Source organism: Phaethon aethereus, assembly GCF_964289735.1.
Source record: "Phaethon aethereus genome assembly, chromosome: 7".
NCBI lineage: Eukaryota > Metazoa > Chordata > Aves > Phaethontiformes > Phaethontidae > Phaethon > Phaethon aethereus.
In genome coordinates, this window is record NC_138583.1 from 20,631,973 (window position 1) to 20,656,053 (window position 24,081).

Below are 24,081 nucleotides of genomic sequence, written 5' to 3' on the forward strand. Positions count from 1 at the left end.
AGGCAGTACACTGTGGGGTAAGCTCCTAAGACAGAGGATAGCACAAGCACCCTCCACAGAGGGCCAGTAAGAAGTCTGTAGACACATCTGAATCAGGTTGGGCTGAGGTGACACAAAGGGTGAAGCCCTAGTCTGGTCCCTTTAATGGTATTTTATGGTTAAAACCTCTCAAAACATCCTCAGGAAGGGCTTTTAGCATAAACCAAACAAATTCAGGATTAGTGGTCAAGAAAATTTTGAAATCTCCATTAGGCTGATGGTGGTAAGAAGTTTTACATATAAGAGTTCAGTATGCCCTGTTCCCATTCCCAATTTGCTAGAACTACCATTGTCTAAAACAAGTTAGCCTTATATTCATTACCTAACAAGGAAGACAGACTATAAAAAGACTAAGTGTTCCACGTTAGTTTTAAAAGAAAGCAGAAGTACCACTGCAGCCTTAGCAGCTGAAGGAAGTAGCGTTGACTGGGAGCTGAAGAGCGATTCTCCATTAATAGCATCATCTTCAAACAACAATGATACCTTCTGTGGCTTTCTTTGGCTGCAACAGAAGAGAGGAGAAAGTGGAAGATGCACTGCATCTGTTTAACAGTATAACCTGGGACCATTGTTTGCAGAAAGTGGTCCCAGATACAGGATTCAGCTTCCTCACTGTCTCAAGAATTCTACCACCCTCCCTTCTTGTCTGCACGGCTTTCTGCAGAAGTGAAGATAAAAAGAGGTCAAGAGGATTTTATCTTGCAGGCAGGGGAATGGAGCCCAGTTCAGTGGTGGCAAGGACAATGATCCACCACAGATACAAAAGAGGTAAGAAGAGCCCTTCCCTGCCCATTCCCACTCACACACCTCTACTTCCTCCTCAGCAGCAGTAGCAAGGGACAAGACCTGCAATATGCCTGGGTCCGTCCAGTTTTGAGGTTACTGCTGGGCTGTTCTGAAAAAATGCCCCTCCCCTCCCAGGACTGTCACCTCTCTTTAGTGATTGCAAATAAATCCTCCTCATCCTCTTCCTCAAAGAGGCTCGTCTTCTTCACAGCTTTAGCCTGACTGACAGTGCTAGCTGGTTTTGCAGGGTCCTCTTTTCGGTCATCTTCAGAAGGAAGTTTAGCTGGTTTGGAGACATTCCAGTGTTCCTTAAAAATAAGGAACCCTTAATTTTTCTTTTGTCTTGGTTAAAGCCAATTTCCCACCTTCTCTATAAGCAGAAACGCTTCAGCATCTGGGCAGCCCTTGCATCTCTCTGCTAGTTTACATTCCTGCCTTTGTGTTAGCCACTGTAATCTGACATTGCTCAGGCTTTGCAGAGGGCCTGGCCACCTTTTGGCATACGGTATTTTCCCAGCAAAACAGGGTACACACACTTTACTATTATAGTTGCTCTTGACAACTGAGGTCAGTGTCAACTGCAGTCACAGGAGTAAGATCACCCAGTAGAACCTGATTTGAGCCACTTAAATAATTAGCAAGTTTGATGTATGGGGGGAAAAAACCAAACAAATCAAAAAAACCCCAAAACACCCACACCCAAGACCACTCATTACTAGAGTGCGTGATGCTGCATTTCTTATTTCCTCAAGTTTCAATCACAATACTTCCCCACCTGGAGCTAGCATTTAGTGAAGTCTACCCACTAACAAGTCAAAAACCTGCTTTAGAAGGAAACATTTGTGGATTGCTGGCGTTGGGAGAGTTTTATGGCTTGTGTGTTTCCTTATTCTCAAGATTTCAGGTGGTTTGCTCCACTCCCCACCTCTATTTCTCCCCTTTCTGAAAGGAACTACAAGCTCGTTGAAGTATGGATTTGGTTTATTCTACATTAAAATAAAATGCATCTAAAGATATTGCTACTATCCGCTAAACAACCAATTACAGGACAGGTAATAAAAATCAAGTCTACACAAATTTTGGGAGGTGGGAGGAAAAGTCTGGATCCTATTCATGTAAGTTAATTCAGATACTTTCCAGACAGGTTTTTAATTTACTTAGTGTCTCTGGCTTTCATTTAAGATGCAGGACAACACATAATCCATCCCTGGAAGAGGGCTGCTCTCTGGGAAGCCTCGTCATTTACATTTAATTTTTCCCATTCCTAGATTAAAAAGAAAACAACAAACAAACAAAACACCACCACACACAAAAAACCCACCCCAAAAACCCAAAACTCACCACAGACCTATTTAGAACTGCTAAACTTGCCTTACAGAAATACAGTAAGAACAAACCTATTTTTCCCTTTTTGTATTTTTAAGTCAGATTTGTTGGCAGCAGCCTACAACAATATCTTTCTATAAGTTACACTGAAAACACCAATTTTCTCTTCCACATGATTCTATTACCTAGATCCTGAGATAACTTGAGCCAAGAATCAGACAGCTTCCTCAGCTGCAAACAAGTCACAGGATTGGGGTAGGCATGGCATGTAGACACAGCAGAGTTTGACTGTAGTTCCCATCTCTACAGTTTTATGCTTTACCCTGCATAAAGCCCAGTAACACCTTTCAGCCAAATACTACTTGTCAGTACCTCCTCATCACTGCTGAACAATAAGTTGGAGGCTTTCTTGAGTGGCTCTGACTCTTTTGCTTTCTCTTCTGGGGGTTTTTCCTGTTGCTTCTTGGCAGGTAGCACACCAAAGAGATCCTTAAAATAAAACAATTAAAAAAAAATCAAAAGCCAAAGCCACAATGAAAAGCTCACTGAGAAGTCATCAGCATGCAATACACTTGCCACCCACTTCTCAGATGAGTAGGGTAAAGAAATGGTGTTTTGTGAACCCTTTTTGAAGACAATTTCAAGTGCGATACAGTAATCTGGTACAGGAATTCTATGCTCACAGCATTTGACAGATCAGAAACTTGTAAGCCCACAGCCTGGTTTTGGCCCACAGATTTTACACCATAAGGCTTGAGCAGCAGCCAAAAAAACCACGACACAGCAATTCTGTTGCACAGCAGCTAATAAAATGGGTCACTGTTTCTTCATCTACATAACAAAATAGAGAATGAATCCTGTTCTGAGAGAACAGGCAATAAGCAAGCTGAACCACTCCCACTGGGCAAGAACCAAGACTTTTCACCTGAAGACACCCATGCAGATTATTATATAGGAATCAGAATGTGTTGACTTCACCACCTAACACTTATTTATGCTTTTCTCCACCCAATTTGAACTTCAGTTACATAACACAACTTTCATGACAGATATGAGACCTTATCACATTACAAAATGTTTTACTATCCTGACAGTAGCTTCTCTGAACAGATTCTATTCAGAAAGGTGAGCTGGCCCTCTCTTGGACCGGAAACCTTTATCTTGAGTTTGCAGAAGTCTCCGATCTTACAGGTCTGAGCAGGCCTCCTATTTGCCTCAGGTTAAGACTATGGGGTAAGCTAACTCACCATGAAGACTGCAGGCCCAGAGTTGAAATCTCTCTGGAGAGTGTGTGGGAGAAGAGGGTAAAAAAAAGATAAGAATAGCACACACTAATTCAAATTTGTTGTTTCTTGCACAAACTGTGCTCTGATCGCTGTTTCTACACTAGCAGCCACAATTCTTACACACTGAAAAATGAGAAAAAAGGAATTCACCAGCCATGACGAGGGAAGCAAGAAATCATCCATGTGGGTAGGTACCACAGGCCAGGATAAAACAGCTTCTTGAAGCTCCTATCAGTTCTATTGCTCAGTGTTCTCTAGTCCTATCAGAGGGATAACGCCCTTCATGTTTAGGTCTAGAGATGATATGCACTGACTGCAAAATATTGAAAAGACACCAAGAACCCACAAGAGTCCCTGCTACCATACTGTTCTCTAACGCTGTCCACATGCTCAGAACCACTACAACAATGCAACATCAATTTAGTGCTCTAATTTAGTGCTCCATTTACAAGCTTAGTGTTGTAAACTTTTGAGTATTTCCTGCTGCATTTGCAACAGGCTGTGCAGGAGGGTTTCCATACACACAGGCAATATCAGGAAGTGGCACTTACCTCTTCATCATCATCAAACAAGGAAAGCGGAGCTTTTGTCATGGACTTGCTGGTGGGGAGAGATGTAGCTTTAGACTTCACAGTTTTACTTGATGAAAACAAGTCCTGTGCAAAACAAAGAAATGTCACCTTGCAAAGCAATGCTATACATTTAAGAACTCCAAATGGGACATTCATGTTTTTCCTTTTAAAAAAATGTGTTAGCGTGCTTGTGAAGTAAGGAAAGGTTGTCTTACTCAGATGTACCAACTACCTGCAGTTCCACAGGGATTACCCTCAGCTCTGCAGATTGCTACCTGGAAGCCAAGGACACAAGATTAAACATATGCAGTCTTTTGTGATTCTTGCTCTTGATTTGCTGATCTTCCCCTCTTCCGGCTTTCAGTTTATGCCGCTGTGTACCACATGAGTTTAACTCTCTAAAGATAGGGAAAAAGTTCCCACAGATTTCACTCTTGGAGCAAGAAGGAACTTTCAGGATGGCTGGGAGTAGATGCATGGATGTCAGAGTTCCAAATCCTACAGATAAATAAGGAGTCCCCTGATACAAGTGGACTGAAGTCAGAGTGACTCAGAACCCAAGCATTTCTGTATGGATTTATTAAAGAGATACTCACTTCAGAATCCTCCTCATCAGAGAAAAGGCCTTTCTGTTTTCTTGGAGGCATTTCAGGTAAAGGTTTGAAGTCCTCACCTGAAGATGGTTGACTCTTTAGGACAAATAAAGACACTGCATTATGCCCTTACTGATTCCAAGTGGGTGCTACACATCACATGACCCTTTCTAAGGGGCATGCTGCTAGCAGCATCCCAGCAGCTGAAGGGACAGAACACAAGCTTGTCACCCATGGGCTGAAGTCCTGAACTCACGTGCTGAATGAGTTCTTCACATTCAGCCAGAGCTATGCACAAGTGACTGCAGGTCTCACCATAGGCGCCCCTCCCACCACCATCCTTCTCAGCAGAAAAATGTATGCAACATTATGCAACATATGCCAGGCCCCCTCATGAGTTACATAGAAATGTTTCTTTTCACAAGCTGTGAATAATAAATATGTGAAATAAAGGAAGAGGACAGTTTGGGCCAGTCATCATTTCCTGCATTAGCACAGCACAGCCCCAGCCTGCCACCAGCTATCTTGCCATTAAACTCAGAATGATTCCAGGCCCAAGCACTACTGCCAGTAAGCCTGGAGTATAAAGCAACCCTCACTTCCTGACAGAGCAAGAGTGGTGCTGCTGAATCAGTTCTCACTCTCTCCTCCAGGAAAACCAAGTCCTATGAGATCAGAGCAATGGCTTTAAATGACCTCCCACCACCACTCCTGCCCCATTGACCATGGATACTCTCGCACTGCACCAGAAATAGAAGCTGGCATTGGCCCTTGTGCTCAGGTGCTTCTCATAAGGCAATATGGAGAAAGTCCTGCAGCAATTTGCGTTAGACATCCCCAGCACTGTACGCTTCTCAGTCCAGAAGGGAAAAAGAGTCACCGTAGCTCATTATGTTCAAATACTCCTTGGACAGCAAATGAGAGTAAAATGAATACATACAATCTCTGCCACAGAAACAAAGAACTACTTCCCTCAAGATACTGCTCTGAAAAAATGAAAGTGGAGTAGGCATTAGGAGGCTCTCCACAGGACAGCATTTAGAGCTTTCTACGACTTAAGAGTTTTCAGCTGAAAAACAGCTTTTTAAACACTCAGAAGTACTGTATATGCTTAGGTAGAACTGTGATGTCCACCTTCCTCTCCCACAATATACACAAGCAATGGGTTACCAGTTAAGTTGCTATCTGCTGATGGCAGATAATAGTTGGTATAAATGCAAACAGTCTGCATCACAGAACTGTGACACCAGAGTTTCTTAAGTCAGGCTGGTTTCACTTCAGCCATAAACTTCATAAACATTTTTTATTATCAGAGGCTTCTCATTTTGCTCTCATTTCAATCCTGCCTTAATAAGATTCTTCCAATTACTGCCCACACAAAAAAAACACTCAAGTAAAGCCAAAGTTTGAGACGCAAAAGGCATTTAAAGATTCCTGAAGCACTTGGGTGATGTAAGATCCTAAGAACCTAGTTCTGTTTCACAAATATGGCACTTCCACACTGTTGTACACAGAAAGACTATTTCAGCTGCCATAGTAACTTTTTTCTGTTTATATGCCATTACCTTTTTTTCCATGACTGTCTCCCTACAGCTTTCCGTTTCTTTAGTTGTGTGAGAAACCACAGTAGGAATGGCAGGTTTTTCCTTGAATAAGTCACCTTCTTCATCATCATCAAATAGGTCAGCTGTGGACTTGCCTGCATTAAGAAACAAAACAAACAGGGAATGAAAAGAACAGAACAGCCATTACTGAACAAGAGAAGATACCAGAGTCTCAAAAGTCACCATGCTCCCTTTTTAAAGATGACCAACATCAAGAGCCTTTAAAAGAAAAAGCCAGGCAAGCTCTCAAAGCAAAATACCACTTACCTGACAGCAGTGGTAACAAAGAGTGCAGTCAACAAGCATTGGGGTAGAGTCAGTTGGCACCTCTAAAGGCCTAGAACCTGCCAATGGGGAGTGTTGGGCACAGGGACTCAAGGCTGTGCGAATAAAGTCTGTACCATTTCCATTTAAGTCTAGATACTGCCCTAGCAACAGAAGGAGCACCCTAAGAGAGGAAAGTCAGTGGAGAGCATGTACAAATAAACCAGTCCCACACCACTCTGAGGAAAAGAAATGCCAATAACAACAACAACAACAAAAACCCCAAACCCAAAAAAACACAAGCAGAAGTAGCAGTGACACAGGTTTGAATTCTGCAACTCATTGGTTCCTATCAGTTTCAGTTTTGATTACTGCACAAGTATAGAGGTACCTGAATCTGGAGTCTTTTTAGTTGCTCCCACAAAGAAATCATCATCGTCATCATCAAACAGAACAACTTTCCCAGGCTGTTTAGGAGTTTTCTCTGTGCCCTGTGCTGCAGGTTTCATGTCTTTTTCCACAATTACAGTGGAACTAAACACATCACTTCCTCCTGCAGGTCAGATGGGGCAGGGGGGACAGACACAACAACAGAAAACAAAACACAGAGATCATTGCCAGCATTACTGAAAAGCTGAACTTGTGCCACAGTAAGTGGAGCCAGGCAGTTTCCATCACAGCAACTTTAATGCACTCCTGCATCAATGCCGCAACAAAAGCATTAGCTAGAAACTTCCTGATAAAGCCAAGTCACAGATAGATAGCCCCTCACTCTCACTGCAATCACTTCTTCCTCAGACCTGCTCATCTCCCCTAATGCCAGCAGCCAGGTTCCATGTTGAGGCTAGAAGACCCAGCAGTCACACACTGTCATCCCTATAGACTTCTCGAACCAGAATCCTACTTTAATAACTAGTAAGCCACATCACTGTGGACAAATAAGAGTGGTAAGGTGCTTGAGGAGAGGGGAGGACAGGTGACTGCACTTGTCATGCAGGACCACTAGTAGTACTGCAGTATGAGGCCGAGTTTGGTGGCAAGATTCCTGCATACTTCAGGTATGGCAGTGATCAACTAGAGTAAGCTGGTAACAACTGTTTCTTCTACATCCAATGTGGAAATGTCCTACTTCAGCGATACATGCATGTCAATAGCTTGTCTGCAAACGTTTTTAGCATTTTTGGTAAAAATTGGCAGCCTGGTTCCAAGTCTGTCATTTTGCTCCTTATACATAGATGCTTGGAAATGGTGAGGGGTACTAAAAAAAAGAGGCTTTAATTGAAAGGTTGGCAGAAAGTAGAACAACTGCTATTTGGTTAAAAGTCAGCAGGCTGCATGAATTTTGACTAGCACAGCAGCAGTTTATTATAAAATAATGTATCACACAATTAGAATTGCCACAGAATTGACGGGAATAGAGCCACAAAGTTCAGTTAATTATTAAACATTCTTAAGTTCCTAAACAAAATGTTCACTGTGAACATGTTCATCAAGTGATTTTGAATAGCAAAGGAGCCTCAATCTTGTTTTTTCTCTGGTGACTTTAGCCTGAGACTTTAGTTACTGAGAGGGAGCAACTGAAGACTTTGAATAAATGATACATATAACTTAATTCCTCATGAGCTAGAACAGGATGGGAAGCTGTTAGAATGATGGGAAATACACTGCTTATGCAACAGTACCTCCAAGAAAGACCAAAGGATAAAGAAAACCTCAATCTGCTGTTTTAAACTTTGCTACCAAATCTTATAATTATGTAGAATGACAGTTGCTGATGTATATCTTTCATCCTGGAGTAAAAAGCCTGTATTTGTATATGTCCTACTCTAAAAATCATGCTGACTGAGGGCTCCGTTAACTGAAGCCATAGTCTTAAAATAGATCTTTATTAAGAAAGGGCAAAACTTAAAATTAAGGTAACTCAGTCAGGTGAGGACCCTGCACAGAGACAGAAATCAAAGTCAGTTGATTCAAACAGACTGGTGACATGTTTCTTTCCATTGTTCAGCTTGAAATCTGATATGGAAGAGGGATCTTAGTACAGTTTTGGTTTTTTTAGCTCCGAGTTACAGATCTGGTCCTTCCCCATGTGTGTAGATCCTCCTAATCAAAACTGGAGAAACAAGATTGGTCTTATTTACCTGTGCCACAAAAATATAGGAACTTGATGTTTAAACTGTTCTTCTGCTAACCTAAAGGAATATGATCAAATCTGAAAGATCAAAATGCATTTCCTTCTCAGAGTACAGAGGGAAGGTGTGACTGCATTCACCACAGACTTAAAGTGTATTATATCAATTAAAGTAACACACATCCTGAAAGGTGCATAGCACAACACTGGAAGCTCACAGCTGCCAATATCTGCCATCAATATCTACCTTCAGAGCTCCTACAAAATCTTGGTTATCCATAAAGCATGCTGCAGTTTAGGCTTAGCATGGTAGAAGCACCTGTATTTGTCATTAAGCACATGATCAAGCAATGCAGTGCTGCTGTATTTGGGTAGTTTTCTTCTTTAAAACCTCTCCAGCAGGTTTTAAGGAAAAGTGCGTTTTGTGCATGAAGCAGTTTGCTATTGAACGAATCATACCTGGGAACAGAGATACTGCACCTGCAGGAACTTTCTTTAAGGACTTTGTAGAGGATGCTGAAATCATAGGAAGTACAATACAAATGGATGCACTTGTTTTATGTTGTCCAAGCCTTCAGAACTCTACCATAGAACTAGGTACCCGAGAAGTCTTCTGAGCTCTATTTCCCACCCCCCCAACAGCTCAGAACTCTTTAGACATTCTCCTTGAACTTCTGGGTTTTTTTCAGATAAGAACAGTCTAGCTATTTTTGCTCCATTAAAACCCCACAAAACAGCTCTACTAAACTGAAGCTTATAAACATGACATACATTTACACATAGCATGATTTACAAGAGTTCACATTCACACACTCAAAACCATTTCAATACAACACACCCAAACCAAAATGGCTTAATCTCGTAACCCATATCTGAAAACTCAAATACAATACTTCAGTAAAATCTGCTGCAGTACAGAACATGTGCTCAGACCTTAAGAGTCTAGATATGCAGCTAATGGGAAACTCAGATGTGCATTAATCTGCAAGAAGAAATCCTTACTCAACTCAAACTCACAACTGGATCCTGCAAAGAACTCTTCAGCAGCAGGAACCCAGTGCATGCAGAGAGCTATGCCAATATAGTAAGGACATGCCTTCAGCTCCAGGAGAGTAGGTGTGTGTAAGAGATCATAGTGAACAAACACATTTAAAATTCAAGGAAAACACAGCTGTTCTCTATTAAGACTGGGGAGAAGATACTTGTCAACAGTTGCTACTTTCAGACTTTCTAGTTTGGAAACAAAACAGTCTAGCCACTAGCAGTGACAAATCACAGCATAGACAGAATTACAGGAGGTAACAATTGGTTCTTACCTTCACTTATTGGGACTCGCTCCTCTCTCTCTTTTGATTCTTCTCCTTTTGGTGCTTCAGCAAAAAGATCACTCTGATTGTAAATGAAAATGCAAAGGGAGGGAAACAGTGAATTTGTTTTTTGTAGCAAAAAAGCTGTCAATTTTCCCCATGTAGAATATAAATTTCTAAGCCAACATAGAGAAGGTAACCACTGCTCCCTTCTCAAAAAGTTGTCTGCACATATAAACTGAAACCTAGGTACTCAAGCGCTACCTTGAGTGCATACATTCAGAATAGTAGCTTTATGTCTTCTTAAATTTAATTTACACTGATTATCAGTCTGTTTACTGGAGAGAAGGAATGATATTTTATCTGCACATCTTCAAGGGCTTACACTAATTAATCTACAGCTGCTTAGGTCCTGATTACATCCTTCTAAGCTTTCTTACTGAAATTTATACAGTAAGGCTTGAAGGAAGAATTCGGCCCAGGACAAGCATAAAAATCCTCCTGAACTTCACATGGTCAAGATGAATGATTTATACTGTTGCTAAGGAGACTCTAGGACACCAGTATGGTGCAGAGGTACACATTATAGTGCAGAAGCATTGTGGAACACTCCCACAAAAGTCTTTGTGTCCAGGTTGCATTTGCCCTGTGCCGGTCTTCCCCAAGAATGACAGCCTAGATTTCCAGGAAGCTTCCAGATATTTTAAGTACTGACCACTTAATTTCTTGAAAGCCTCCCTCTTACAAGAAGTTGAGTATTAGAAGTTGCCTCCCTGGAGGCTCAGAATGGTCTTTGTATAAAGCTTTGTGGAAGGAAGGCAGCAATACTTAGGATATTTGCCAGTTACTGTTTGCCTGTTGACCTACTGTGGCTGTCTTCTGGTACAGTAAGGCATCCTCCATGGCACAAGGTAAGTGAAGGTAAGTTACCCTTCCTAGATGATTAACTTTCAGGTAACAGCAGACCAAGAACAAGAGTATGCAGCCAGTCCAATCACAGACAAATCTGCTTGGCTGTCTTGCATCTACAGGATGAGAATAGCCTTAGCAATAAGTAACCAAGAGGCTCTAATGATAGCTTCATCTGAATTTGCAATGACACAAAGCTGGCTTGCACTATTGTTTTTTTTTTTAATTTATTTTTTTTAAAGCTGTTGGGTACTACTTAAAAAGAAAGCATATTATTTTTTCAAGAAAGGCTGCATGTGCGTGGAAAGCACTGCATAGAACTATCCCCTTCCCTTCACACAATGCCCCTCTCTGGTGTTTGTTGGCTATATTCTTGTTTGCTGGCTATATTCTAGCAAATTGGCACAGTAAGCTTGAGGTCAGCTGTACATGAGGTCTCCTTCCAAATTTCAGTCTAATAGCCTCCTCAGCTCCAAGGAACATCAGACTTTCCTAGTTGCAACAAGGAACACAACATCCAGCAAAGGCAACATTTTGGCTACTATTCTGGACCATGCTTGACTGTTACCTGTATCAGCTGCATAATAAAATCAGAGGCAATCATTTGTTTTACACAGCTGCACTCTCAGATTCTTAAATCTGTATCCCCGACATTGGGTTTCTTCCCCCCTTCACATGCACAAACGATGCTAAAATAAGGTCAGAAATGCACTTTGTGGCATTCCTTCATCAAGTCAGCTATATATACATAGCACAAGAGTAAGTTAAAGGTGAACTTTTCTTGCCAGTGCAGGTAACCTAGTAATTGTACAATAGCTAAATGAAAGAACATAACATAATTGCAATAGGGAACTTCTAACAGCACAGAGAAGCCCAACGGCATCATTGCCCGAATATTGTTTGTGAAAGATGATGTGGAAAATTATACCTGTTCTCTTTCCTCTCAAACTTCTCCCACACCCAGGGAGAAGGACAGAATGACAAAACTCAGTATTCTGACAGGCATTTTAATAGAAATCTTCTGTTTTAAAATAAACCAAATGCCATACTGTTTGTTTATCTCCACAGGTAGTGACGTTGGTGCCGAGTAAGGTCTGCTGGAATTAGCACCTAAGGTAACGATAGGACCACATTTGCATCTCTAGCAGCACTACTGCAGAAGAGGCTTTGTGCCAAGGGGAACATAACTACTAGAAAGCTACACTGTTCCACTATGCTTGAATGTTACCAAGCAACAAAATGCTGTTTCCCCTCCCTGCCCTCCATAGGCAAGAATTTGTCAGGACCTTTTGTTTTTAAAAGGAGAACACACACACTCCATTTCTATCCTCTCCAGCATTCTCACCTCTTCATCATCAAAGAGGCCTGTTCCACCACTGAAGAGACCACCTCTAGAACCGAATGGTGTGAAGTCTTCATCAGTCAACTTAGGAGGCTTGAAGATGTCGTCATCTTCATCTAGAAAGCACAAGAGCCAAGAGCTGTGGCGCAACTGACCAAGTTTCAGGAAAGGGAATTAAAGAGACGACCAAAATTAAAACTGGTTTGATTCCATCCCGTCTCTCTCATAAACATGACACATATAGAGAAGCTGCTGTAGTCAGACTGGGTTGTATATGGTTGCTCCACAAGACCACATTTAAGGAGAAACTCTCACTAGGCCTGTTTCTAGCCTTGTGTTACATGCACATCACAACCTAGTTTTGTGTACACACTAACCTTGAAGGATGCTCACTGATATTCCACCCAGTTTCTAGAGTAGAGGCCACAGTTTCTTAAGTGGCATCTTATATTCCAGCCCACAATTCAAAAACAAGAAAGGAGGAAATCCTACCATCTGATGGAACTCTCAATTCATTCTTCTCTTTCAGGGTTTTCCTTGTTTTGGTCTCTGATGACAGGGCTTTAAGAAGAAATTTTCAAAACAAATAAAATAGTCCATCTTTACTTGTAGCCTATGATCAATCCATGGTAAAGAGAACCTAAAACAAATAATCTAACCAAGCTGACATACAATTTCATATGAATCAGTCCACTGAAGTTATTCTATGAAGCACAGGTTCTAAAACTGGCACTTAATAGCATCATTTTGTCACACTGTGGGTTCAACAGTTGCCCACACACAAACTAGTGTCACTTGAGATGCCAGAGAGCAACACAGTATTCCAGATGATGCAGGTCCCACACAGAATGTGCAGAACCTTGGCGCATCTCAAATGGCTGCAGACATATTATACTTGATTCAGTTACGTAAGGCAAAGCCAGAGTTTTATTCCCTCTGACCTTACCATCTCAAGGTTATTTCAATGAACAGAAGATTTCCCTGTAACTGAATAAGGTAAGCTAGGTTTTATACTCTGATATCCACAGACCTAGCTTGATTGTCTCAACAACACAAGAACACGCACTGTTTTTGTCTGTTCATGCTCTCAGAATTACAGGTCAAAAGCAGGCTCATAAGCACTTGTCACCTCAATTTCAGTCAACTATTTTCAACTGCTGCTTTGCTTAAGTATAACTAATTGAGAAAAGTCTCTCCCTTTGAAAGCGATGCAAAAGTAAATGCAGTATTTAGTCTAAAATATCACTGAAAACAGTAACTACAAGAGTAAGTTAAAGGTGAACTTTTCTTGCCAGTGCAGGTAACCTAGTAATTGTACGATAGCTAAATGAAAGAACATAACATAATTGCAATAGGGAACTTCCAACAGCACAGAGAAAAGTTCCTCAAAATGCAGCCTATTTAAGCCACAAAAAGGAGAAAACAAACAACCTACACCCCATGAAAACATAAAACTACTGCTTGAAGGGTTTTCTGCTGTAGAGCTCACAGAAAGACTACAGTGATCAGTGGCTTCCACATACTTACCTGAAATAGGGGGAAGAACATGTGGTCAAACATGCAGTTTTATAAGCAGAGGGAGAATCATATTGGAGAGAAAACCTTTCTAATAATGTGCGTGACTGGGGAGTGACCTGTCTCACCTGAAAGCAATGTGTTTTCCTCCATAACACTCAATAGATTCCAATTCATTCCTATAAATTATGGCCAAAACATTTCTCAGAATGCAAAATAGTGTCTTTAGTTCCACTCTCTGGGCTTTCACCTAAGACATATTCAAATAACAGATCTGTGAAACTTCTGTTACACAGAATCTCCTGCCCAACTCTCTCATGAGTCCTGCACTATCTCACACAAGCACTTACCAAATCTAAAGAGTTAACTTACACGAACACTCTTCATCCTGTTTCACTGGTACTTCTCCTTTGATTCGGGCTGCCAGCTCGTCTGCAAATGATGTTGGCCTCTTCCTTCTCTGAAGATTAGGAACAAATAACAGCTTATTCTTCATATACAATCCAGTTACTGACTTGATGCAATTGCAATTATAAATACTGTATTCTATAGCCTCACTTGTATAATGTCCTGTCTAGACTTTTATCGAAGCCCTCAGAAGAGGCAATGCAGCTTTCTATTAAGAAAGCAATTAAGAAATTATGTGTGCATCAAGAGAAAAAAAAGCACCCTTTCTAGTCCCTTATGATCACATAGTTTTTAATGTCACCCTGTTTTGGGAGCTGGACAAGCAAGAAGCATTTACCACACACAAATTCAACAAGTAATTTCTTAATGACCTTCACACACAGTTTTGATGCCAGCTTAGGGTGCAGGAGTCCCCTAGTTTAAATGGGTAAAGCCTGAAGAACCATGCTGAAAGACCATTCAGGATTTTTACAAATGCTCTCTATGGGATTCCATCCCAGGTAACTGAGATCTACCATTACAATCTCTGTAAGGACAGATTTTTCATGAGGGAAGTAAAATCTCTCTCTCCAGGGAAGCAACAATTACTTACAGGCCTTGAGTTTTCATCTAAGTCTCCATCCTCGTCTTCCTCTTTTTCAGAGTCAAAGAGATCACAGCCATCATAATCATCTTCATCACTCATCTGTGCTGTCCTCTAAAAAACAGATATACCCTCTTGTGTTCTCCTGAAGCTGGCATACAAAACAAGCACAAACCTACATCTACTTAGGTAAAATATTCAAAGCAAACACTGAAAGGAAGGAAACATTCAGCCAGTTTGGGAGGTAAGGAAGGAGTGCCTCTATCTCCAAGCAAGTTGATGCATTCTCTAGTACACCCCTGTGCTGTGTCACTGAACATTTCTGGAGCAGAGACACATCCGAGGACACTAAGGCTCTCCTCACAATGAGAGTACCGCTACTATACACAAGCCTGAACTGCTTTGGCTGTGCTGCTTCCGTTAGCTCAGAAACTACTCTCCACTAAAGACCTAGTATTTATCCTTAACTCAGGAACATTGTGATCAGCTAGTAAAAAATTATACCATCTTGAGCTATTCCTAAGGTGGATAGCAGAATTACAGACAATACATGCTCACATTTTGGCTCAGTCATGTCAGTAAGAAAAAGAGAATGAGAAAGATAAATTGTGAGCTGGCACAGACAAAGACCCAGAAGTGAACTAAACCATGAACAACCCAAAGATACTTGCTCATCTTAAAATACATCAGGCATACAAAGTTACCCTATGAAGGTAAATGCAGTTTAATGTAACATCTGAGTACTTTTGTAACACCGTTTTATGAATACATAGATTTAAAAAACATTGCTTTTGAAACATTCTTCTTTTGGCACTAAATCATTTCAGATTGAGGATCCCAAGCATAAACGTCTTTCGCACTGGCACATCTAAACATGGGTAAGATTCCTTCTCCTACTACCATCTACTACCAATAACTAAAGTCAGACTTGAATTTTTCAGTCTAAACATTTCTTCTCGCTTTTCATTCGTTATCCAAGTTATTTAATACTGTTCATATCTTTGATTTCATGTCATACTCAATCTGCACTGTTCCTTACATACTGCATAGAAAGTTTAGAATTTTAATTATAGACCAAATAATCCTACAGGAACCTTATTTTCCTGGGCTAGGTTCTTTGAACTCTCATGACTCCAGAGTTATTCCCGAGGAAAACACATCAGACAATGCCTTCCCACATATGCTTTGCATCTAATGATGGCTTGTAAGCATGTCTAAGCCCAACCCAGATTCAATTTCACACCACAGTGCCATCTGTCCAGGACAACCTTCCCGTACAAAGTTATACAAATCAGGCTTAACCAAAGTTTTTAATAGTTAATCGTCTAGAGCTCTTATCTCCTCTTTCTTGCATCCTCACTGTGTCACAAGTGGGAAGTCTTTCAGGTTGCACCAGGGTGTATAACCGTACCGTCTTTTGGTCATCTTCACTAGGGTTTCCAAATTCATCATCTGATTCCTGGAACACAAGAGATCCAAAGACAAATATCACACATTATTTTTGTCCAGTGGTCAAGAGCGGGCTCAGAAGCTCTGGACTTGCTTACATTCGGATATTCAACTCTCCTCACTGTGACCTGACCAAGGAATTGTTTCCCCACTGTTGGCCATCTTCATGAACAGAGCTCTCTAGTAAGTTATTAATTTATCAAAGACAGCAAGGTCCATCTGACAGTGTGTTTGACTAACTCAAAAAGGATTTAACTTTAATTGAGCAAAGATACCAAAAGCAAACTCCTCAGGAAAAAGTAAGTTTTTTTCCTGTGCTTCCATAGCACAGTTACAAAGCAGAGATATTCTAGCCAAGGCGGGCAAAACATATCAGAAATCGATAGTCCAATGCAGCAGATATATCAGGTAAAGCCTGGAGATGCATTACAGACACCTACTTAACCTTTAAACTAGCTCCTGTTAGTCTCCATCCCTTTCTTTGTAACTGTAATTTACAACAGGTTTGTTCTCCACAGATGCAATTCTTAGTAAGCATCTCATTTGCTTCACAAAGTGAAATTAGATTGGAATAAAATACTTCAGTTTGAAGTATTCTACTATAGTAGCAGTTAGAGCCAATACCACTTTATTGCTCCCCCGAAAAGCTGCAGAGGAAATTGCTGCATAAGAATAATAATGAAAAGCACATTTACCACAATGGACATAGGGAACATACATTGGGCAATATTATCTTGAGACCCACCCCATGTAAAATCAAGGTAGCTAGTGGCCTCACACACAACCAAGGACTCATGAATGCTTGTGCAAAGTAGCTGGTATTCTGTCACTTATCACCTACCTCTTCATCCTTCTCTTCACTGTCAATTACACTTCCACGATCGCTATCTACTGATCCTTCTATTTTAAATGAAAACAGAAAAGTTAAGATCAGACATGACATCTGTAAACAGAGCAATGTGGTCACCAGACATATCAACAGCAACTTTAAAGGCTTTGTGAAGAAAACCAAAAATCAGGTGGAAAAAGAGAGTGGTTTGGAAGAGCTTTGAAGGTTGCTGAAATTTTAGCACTTTGTTTTTCTAATACACACAGTACAAATTACTGAGGTTACTGCTTTGCACACTAGAAAAATGGTTGTTACAGCATGATGCACATTTTCTTTCCCAGCTAATTACAGTGTGCGTCTAAACATGCAAGAACACTACACAGTATAACCCAAGCTGTGAGTTAAAACAGACCAAAATCTCAGATTAGGTCTGTCACCTGCATAGGAATAAAAGGTCACGCCAGCACATACCCTCACTAGAGAGGTCTCCAAGGCCAACATCATCTTGTTCCATAAACTGCTGAGAGCCAATCAAGTAAGGTAAAGGCCGGTCAATATAGAGATCCTGGAAAGAGACATCATCAAGCCTTTCTGACATCTAGGAACAGCTTTACATTGCTGATAAAGACAGAAGTCTTACACTCTTTGTTTTAACTCAAGGAAGATACAAGCTTGTTTCAAGAGAGTCCCACCAGACACATGCTTCAAGTCAGCATGCAACTGGGTCGACCAGCTGAGGTTTAGTCCCCTTTAACATTGCCAAAGAAGGGGGCTACTTCTATTTGTGTGGTCCCAATTCATTTTCTAGGTGTCATCTAACAGAAGAACATACTTGCAAAGACTTGTAGGCATCAGCCTTATCCCAAATCCTGCACCTAGGGTTCTTAATTACAGGGAGAGTAAAAACCACCTATGTATATATGGTTTGTACCTAAAGAGCATGAAATTTAAAGGTCCGGCTCCACCCAGAATTGACGTTTCTCTTTCCAAGTTCACTGCCATTAAATTAACTCCCTTCAGGGTGTCATACCTTAATGCTAACCCAACTACAAGACAAGCAGGCTACACAAAAAATAGCTCAGCAAGGAGCACTTCTTCAGATTGAGTCCTCAAATCCTCTTTTTATGTAACAAATATCAATTTTCTACCAATGCAGTGATACTGCTGACAGAAGCAAAGAACAAGTCCAAAGCCAAACACAAACCCATGCCCCCAGCATGTACCTTTGGCTCAAGTATCAGTTCCATCCTTCCGTTACTTTCTTCCTCTTCTGAGTCAGAGTTGCCTGCTTTGATGTCCAGCTGTTCAAATGCACTGTCCAGAACTTGCAACCCATAATTCACCGCTTCTTGGATTTTGGGGATCAGATCAGCTTCCTTCTGTTCCCGTGTCTTTTCCTTTAGTAACAGGAACAACACGTTCTCATTGCATTCTACTCAAGGCTCAACCTCACCACAACATGTGTGCAAAATTTTAACTTACAATTAGTACAATGAAAGCTTTTTCACTATATGTAAGACAAAGACCTTCAGAATCCTTTTTTGCTTGACTTAATTCATCTTTATCACTCCTAGAAACAGAGATGTTCTAAACATCCACACTAGGATGGTACTATCTTATTTGTTCTCCAGGCTCATCAAGGGAACATTTATGGTGTAATACACCTACACTGCAAGATATATAAGAAGCTGAGTTTTTATCCCTGGGAATTGCAGTCAGATTCTGCTTCCCCAATTCGCTACCTCTGAATCCAGTAAGACAGCCCAAGGCCTCAGTTCTCTTGCTGAAAAAACATGCATAGCCATTTGAAAATTGACACATAAGTCCTGTCTACTGGACACAGTGCTGAGCTTGGGGAGGCCCTAACAGATTAACATACACTGTAGTAGCCTCCAATATTAGTCAACTTTATGTTTGACTGACATATGCTATCCAACAGTGAGACTTCAAGGACAAAGGAAACAGTTTGGTTTGTAAGCTGTAATGTCCACAAAGTAAGTTTGAAAATGAGAAGGTAGACAACAGCTGCAAGGATACTGCCAGCACTCAAGGCAGCTTAAGTTAACTACCTGCTCTGTTTTACAGTCTCCAACGTCAGCTTTGGGAATAGGCTCTTCCACTTCTTCATCATATACTCTCTAAAAAGTCAAGCAAAATTAATTCAAGTAAGCACAACATACTGCTGCAGGGGCTAAACCATGGGCACCAGCAACAAAATAAAATACACTGTTAATGTGTAATTAATTATATACTGATTTATTACACACCTAAAAAAAGACGACATGAATGATGCCAAGCATCTTTATAAACTCCTTCATGCATTGAAGTCATCATCCTGAAATTACCATCAGCCTCTCAACACAACTGAGGTAATTCAAGACTGCAAATGTCACTGCAGTAGTAGAAGACAAGTTGACCATTTAACCCCATTCACAGATTGACCCGAATATGTTAAAAAAAGCACTGTTTTAACCCCCCTAACAAAGCTATTCTAGAAACTTTTGAAGTCAAACCTAAGTTGCCTTATGGGCTGTCTATTTTCCTTTTATTTTCTGTCACTTAGTAGCTTTTCTTTAATGTTTACCCTTCTCCTGTACTTACAAAGAAGGTTCACATCTTCCCTCAGCCTTTAGTTTGGTCCGGTGATCCCTTCCATCCAGCCCTTTCAGCACCCTTTTGTAGTATCAGGTACAAGGAGACACAGGGGAATAAAAACTCGCCCTTGAACCTGCAAACCTACATCTATATTTCTCAAACACAGGTGCAGTTATCCCCTAGGAAGGGACAGATTCTCACATTAAACTGTGAGCTAGAAATGAGGACCTATTTCTGTGCACTTAAATTTGGGAACAGCTTCAAGAACCCAAGACTTAAGACATTTGGTACAAACTGTTCTTAGCAGAATCATTATGTGAACAGCAAAGGTAGGCCAGAAGAGACATTACAGCTCTAAAAAAAAAAAAAAAAAACAAAAAAAACCCCCCACCACAGAAATCCAGATTTTCATCATCTTGTCCTCTGCCAGCATCTTTCCAATAATAGCATCATGGCTTCAGATGAGACACAAGTGGCCTGAGAACAACGCTGATCAAAACAAAATACCCAATAAAACCCACAGTGCTAAAAAACCCTCCACAAATCTGAAAAACTACTAAAGTTCTACAACTTAGTTATACACATGCTCCTAGTGATACAATGTTGTAACAGGCTTTCCAGTCTAGTTTTTACCTTTCTAAAAGACCAATATTCATAAAGTGGGAACATTAACCAACAAATATGCTCACCATGACCAAACGTAACAGACAACTCCCTGCAGTCCAGCACCTTTAATACCAACTGCTTTTACTGTAAAATACCACCACTGGGCAAAATTACAGTATCGTATAGCATTCCTCATATTTAGACAGCCAAGTGCTACATTCATGCCACCTGTAAAGATATACCAAGATATCCTGGAGATCCCAACTCATTCATAGTCCTAAAAACAAAATTCTGATCTCCATGTCACATATAAACAAGGAAGGAAGGTACCTCAGAAGAGGCAAAAGGGAATCTGCCAATATTGGATCGTGCATCACTCACGAAGGAATTAGGTCACCCTTTTAGAGAAAGCGATTAAAAGCCACTTCATCTCTAAATTAAGATCAGACTTGCCAAAAAGTCAAATCACCTCTCCACCTTACAGTAAGGGACAGCACCAGCATCTGAAGTACAAGCTTGATGGCGTACAAGATCATACTCACGTTCTCTATGAACTGCGTATTGGACAACATAAGGAAGTCATTGAAGACATTGTGAAGGCGACAGTCTGTGGCTTTTGTTTCACTAATCAATCCATCCACTTGCTTTTTGATTTCATGAGTCCTGGAAATGGTTTGCTGTGAAAATTCTTGTAGAAAATGCAGAAGCTGTTTACAACAGAGGGAAGCAGAAGTCAGCATCCAACTCTTTTTTTCTTTTGGCACTGTTTATGACACAGGCAGAGTCGACCATACACTTCGACTGAGCACATAAATATATAAAAAAAATAAAATAAATAAAGCAATAAACACAGTTCAGACTAAAGCACCCCCATGTACACGCAGGACCAAGTCTCATCCTACCTTGTTTCCACTTCATTCTGCACTCCCTTTCGGGCCCGGACCGGATTGCTAAAGCAAGGGGCGAGCCTGCCGACCGCCGGGCCCTGACCGGGACTGCCCGCCCCGCGTTCCGCCCGGAGGGCTGCTACCACAGCGCCCTTCCCGAGGCAGGCAGGCCGGCCCTCGGCCGCTGCTCGGGCCAGCGGGCGGCAGTCCCGCCCCGCACACGGCCCCGGCCCACACGCCCCAAGCCCCCGGGGAGGCCGCGGCCCGCGCATCCCTCCGGTCCCAGGCTCAGGCCCGGTCCCGTCCGCACCGCTCACCCCGGCGTCTGAAGCCAAGGACCAGCTCTGGCTGCCCTTACGGATCTCCTCCAGCGACCAGGGCCGCTCCCACAGCGGCGCCGGCTCCGCCGCGTCCCGCGGGGCCCCGTTCATCTGCGCGGGAAACATAGTGAGCCCAGAAGTCGGTGACCGTACCCGGCCCGGGACCACCCGGCCCGACACTCACCGTAGGCATAGGCCGCGCTGCCGCGCCCGCCGGAGCCATCCGCCGCCCGCAGTCAGCTGAGCGCCGCCACGTGACCCGCCGCCCGGCCCCGCCCCGCCCCGCGCGGCGTGCGTACGGGCAGGGCGGCAGGGGGCGCGGCAGCGCCGTGCGCGGAGGCCGGGTAAGGCGCGGGGCGCCGTCTCGTCTGTACGGGGCTGCGGCAGCCAGCGGCCATGCCCTGCCGGGAGTAGCTCAGCCCGGCGGACCGGGAGGAGCAGGGGACTCACCTGGGCAGCCACCGCCGCGCACAGCCCCGGGAGGGTGGCTGAGCTGAGCCGAGCCGGCTGAGCTTGCTCCAGCGGGGTGAGGGGTGCTCACGCTGCCCTTTCCGCGGGTTGTGAGGACCGTACCTCCCAGGCGAGGGGAACGAAGAACCAGATAGGAGAAGGCTTCGCCCACTGCAGCTGCTTCAAGGGCCTGGCACCCTTGACTGAGAGACCGTTCGTGACTTGTAACGGACATGTGGGCGGAGGGGCTCTGCTCCGTTCCTCAGGGCGAGCGGAGCCGAGGCTGGCACCGCGCCTGCGGCACAGCAGCCCTCCCCGCGGGAGCCACGACGGGGTACGCCGCTGCCCAGAGCTACAAGCAGAGAGGGACCCCTTCCTCCTATTTTTCTTACAAAAGTAAGTGCCAGGCTTACCTCACAAGTCAGGTAAAATCTCCGTCCGTTTAAGTGGGATTAGTCTTAATAAACCCACACCGGAATGCCGGGATTTGCTAGAAGAAAACACCGTATACATGTAAATCAATATATGGTGCGAACCGCCGAACTGGAATTCACAGCCAATTGTCCCTGGGCCTTTACAGGTCTAACACCCACTCTAACTTCAGACTTGGTCACTAAGTCATTTTTTTTCCAATGGATTAAAAAACCCTTGTCATATGACTGTATTGCATATGTTCTTTATTACAAGTGAATTAACCAGGAAGGAAATGACAATAAAATCATCTATTCTTCCAGCTGGTAACTAAATAATTCATTGGAAACGGTCAATTTAGATCAGCCCTTGATATTAGCACATGGAGTTTCTATATTTATTTATTGCACTTGACTACAGCGATACCACAGAAGACCTCATGGGGAACCAGGGCACAGGGTCATTTACTTCTTACTTGGGTTCTCAATTTAAATAAGAAAAAACACCCAAGATCTCCAAGTTCTTATATATTGATTTTAATGGCTACATCCACATACTTGAAGGATATTGCTAGATTAGGGACATAGGAACTTCTAAAAGCAAAGTATTATCATATTCCTTTTGATTCTGTTTTTCTGTGATTCTATAACAAGAACCCATTACTGAACTGGCTCAGACCTTTGACCCTGGTAGAATTTAAAGAATTTTAATATACTGATAATAAAGCAGAAACTAACAAAGTACAAGTAGGAAAATGTTAACCTAGGCTAGTTTCACAACAATGTCTTGAGCAAGATTGTTAAAAAACACACAGATGGGATTAATCTAAAATCATTCTCCAAGGCTTTTAGTGTTTTGCCATAGCTCCTTCCTCTGCAACATTCCAAAAACCAGAAAAAATTGCCTTTAGCTATTTTCCATACTCACTGAAATGTGGAATAAAATCCAACAAGTCCTCTGTTGATAATGCAAAGTTCTACTGGCACAGAACTTTGTGCTTTACCAAACGTGAGGTCTATATGCTCTGTGTGCTGATGCTGAAAAATGTAGGGTCTTACCACAAGGCATCTTCAGGTCTGCGGGTTTTGCAGATTAGTTTCCATTAAAAAAAAAAGAAAAGGACAGCTACATGGAACCTGAATACTCCCTTAGGGGAAATTGTTTATTTGTTATACATACACCAGTCTGCGAGCAGAGAGGGCTACAAATGGCACGATAAAAATCTGCTTTCTAAAAGTCCCAACCTAAACATTACAGTTCCAGTCCCAAAAAACATTTCAGTCCTAAAATTTCTTTCAGAAAGGAATTTAGACAGGTTCCTTTTGAAGGTTAGAGAGAAGATGGCAACAAGAAAAATCACTTTCTGTTCCCCTCAGAACTTTCCAACTGAATATGTGATGTAAATGTACCAAAAATCAATTATGTCAACAGGAACTAATTTGCATATTAAGAAACAGGACATGGAAGACTGCACAGAGCTGAGCGCTCTGATATCCGTGCTTACAGGCATGCCTTAGCTCTGTGGCATCGCTTGCTACTTGTATGTGGCCGTGAGATCTGTGTGCAGCTCAGGTTCCCTAGGAGTTCCCAGAGCAGGGCAGGGTGCTTCTGGAGTCACTCTGGGGGACAAGTTCCTTGCTGCATGGCCACAAGGACAGAAGTTACGCAGACTGGTGTTTCTTGTAATTCTGCCAGTCCCATGCAACTGCTCACCCTTGTGTGTTTGCAGCAGCGTGAAATGAGGCAGAGGTATTTTGGTGGGACTCTGAAAGGCTGCAGGGAAAGTGTTTAAGGTGGGGTCAGGCAGTGAGGTTACTGGAAGGCCCCTGGGGGTTGCAGAGGTGGGCCAGAGTACAGGACACAAAGGGT

General features: G+C 42.3%; 1 protein-coding gene across 1 annotated transcript in view; it reads right to left on the reverse strand.

The window, feature by feature from the left end:
- Positions 1-21,612, reverse strand: part of LOC309406744 (WASH complex subunit 2-like) — a 36,405-nt gene extending 14,793 nt beyond the window's left edge. Inside the window, exons 1-20 of the mRNA XM_082002060.1 lie at positions 21,349-21,612; positions 20,687-20,851; positions 19,013-19,081; positions 18,167-18,340; positions 17,415-17,508; positions 16,956-17,014; positions 16,077-16,124; positions 14,675-14,779; positions 14,047-14,134; positions 12,652-12,720; positions 12,163-12,275; positions 9,918-9,990; positions 9,061-9,117; positions 6,862-7,023; positions 6,168-6,301; positions 4,606-4,698; positions 3,989-4,093; positions 2,524-2,640; positions 970-1,133; positions 433-541 (exon numbers count right to left, since the gene is read on the reverse strand). Coding sequence (XP_081858186.1) covers positions 433-541; positions 970-1,133; positions 2,524-2,640; positions 3,989-4,093; positions 4,606-4,698; positions 6,168-6,301; positions 6,862-7,023; positions 9,061-9,117; positions 9,918-9,990; positions 12,163-12,275; positions 12,652-12,720; positions 14,047-14,134; positions 14,675-14,779; positions 16,077-16,124; positions 16,956-17,014; positions 17,415-17,508; positions 18,167-18,340; positions 19,013-19,081; positions 20,687-20,851; positions 21,349-21,477 — 2,127 coding nt within the window. The 5' untranslated portion in view covers positions 21,478-21,612. The remainder of the gene's footprint in view (positions 1-432; positions 542-969; positions 1,134-2,523; positions 2,641-3,988; positions 4,094-4,605; positions 4,699-6,167; positions 6,302-6,861; positions 7,024-9,060; positions 9,118-9,917; positions 9,991-12,162; positions 12,276-12,651; positions 12,721-14,046; positions 14,135-14,674; positions 14,780-16,076; positions 16,125-16,955; positions 17,015-17,414; positions 17,509-18,166; positions 18,341-19,012; positions 19,082-20,686; positions 20,852-21,348) is intronic.
- Between the last annotated feature and the right edge of the window lie 2,469 nt (positions 21,613-24,081).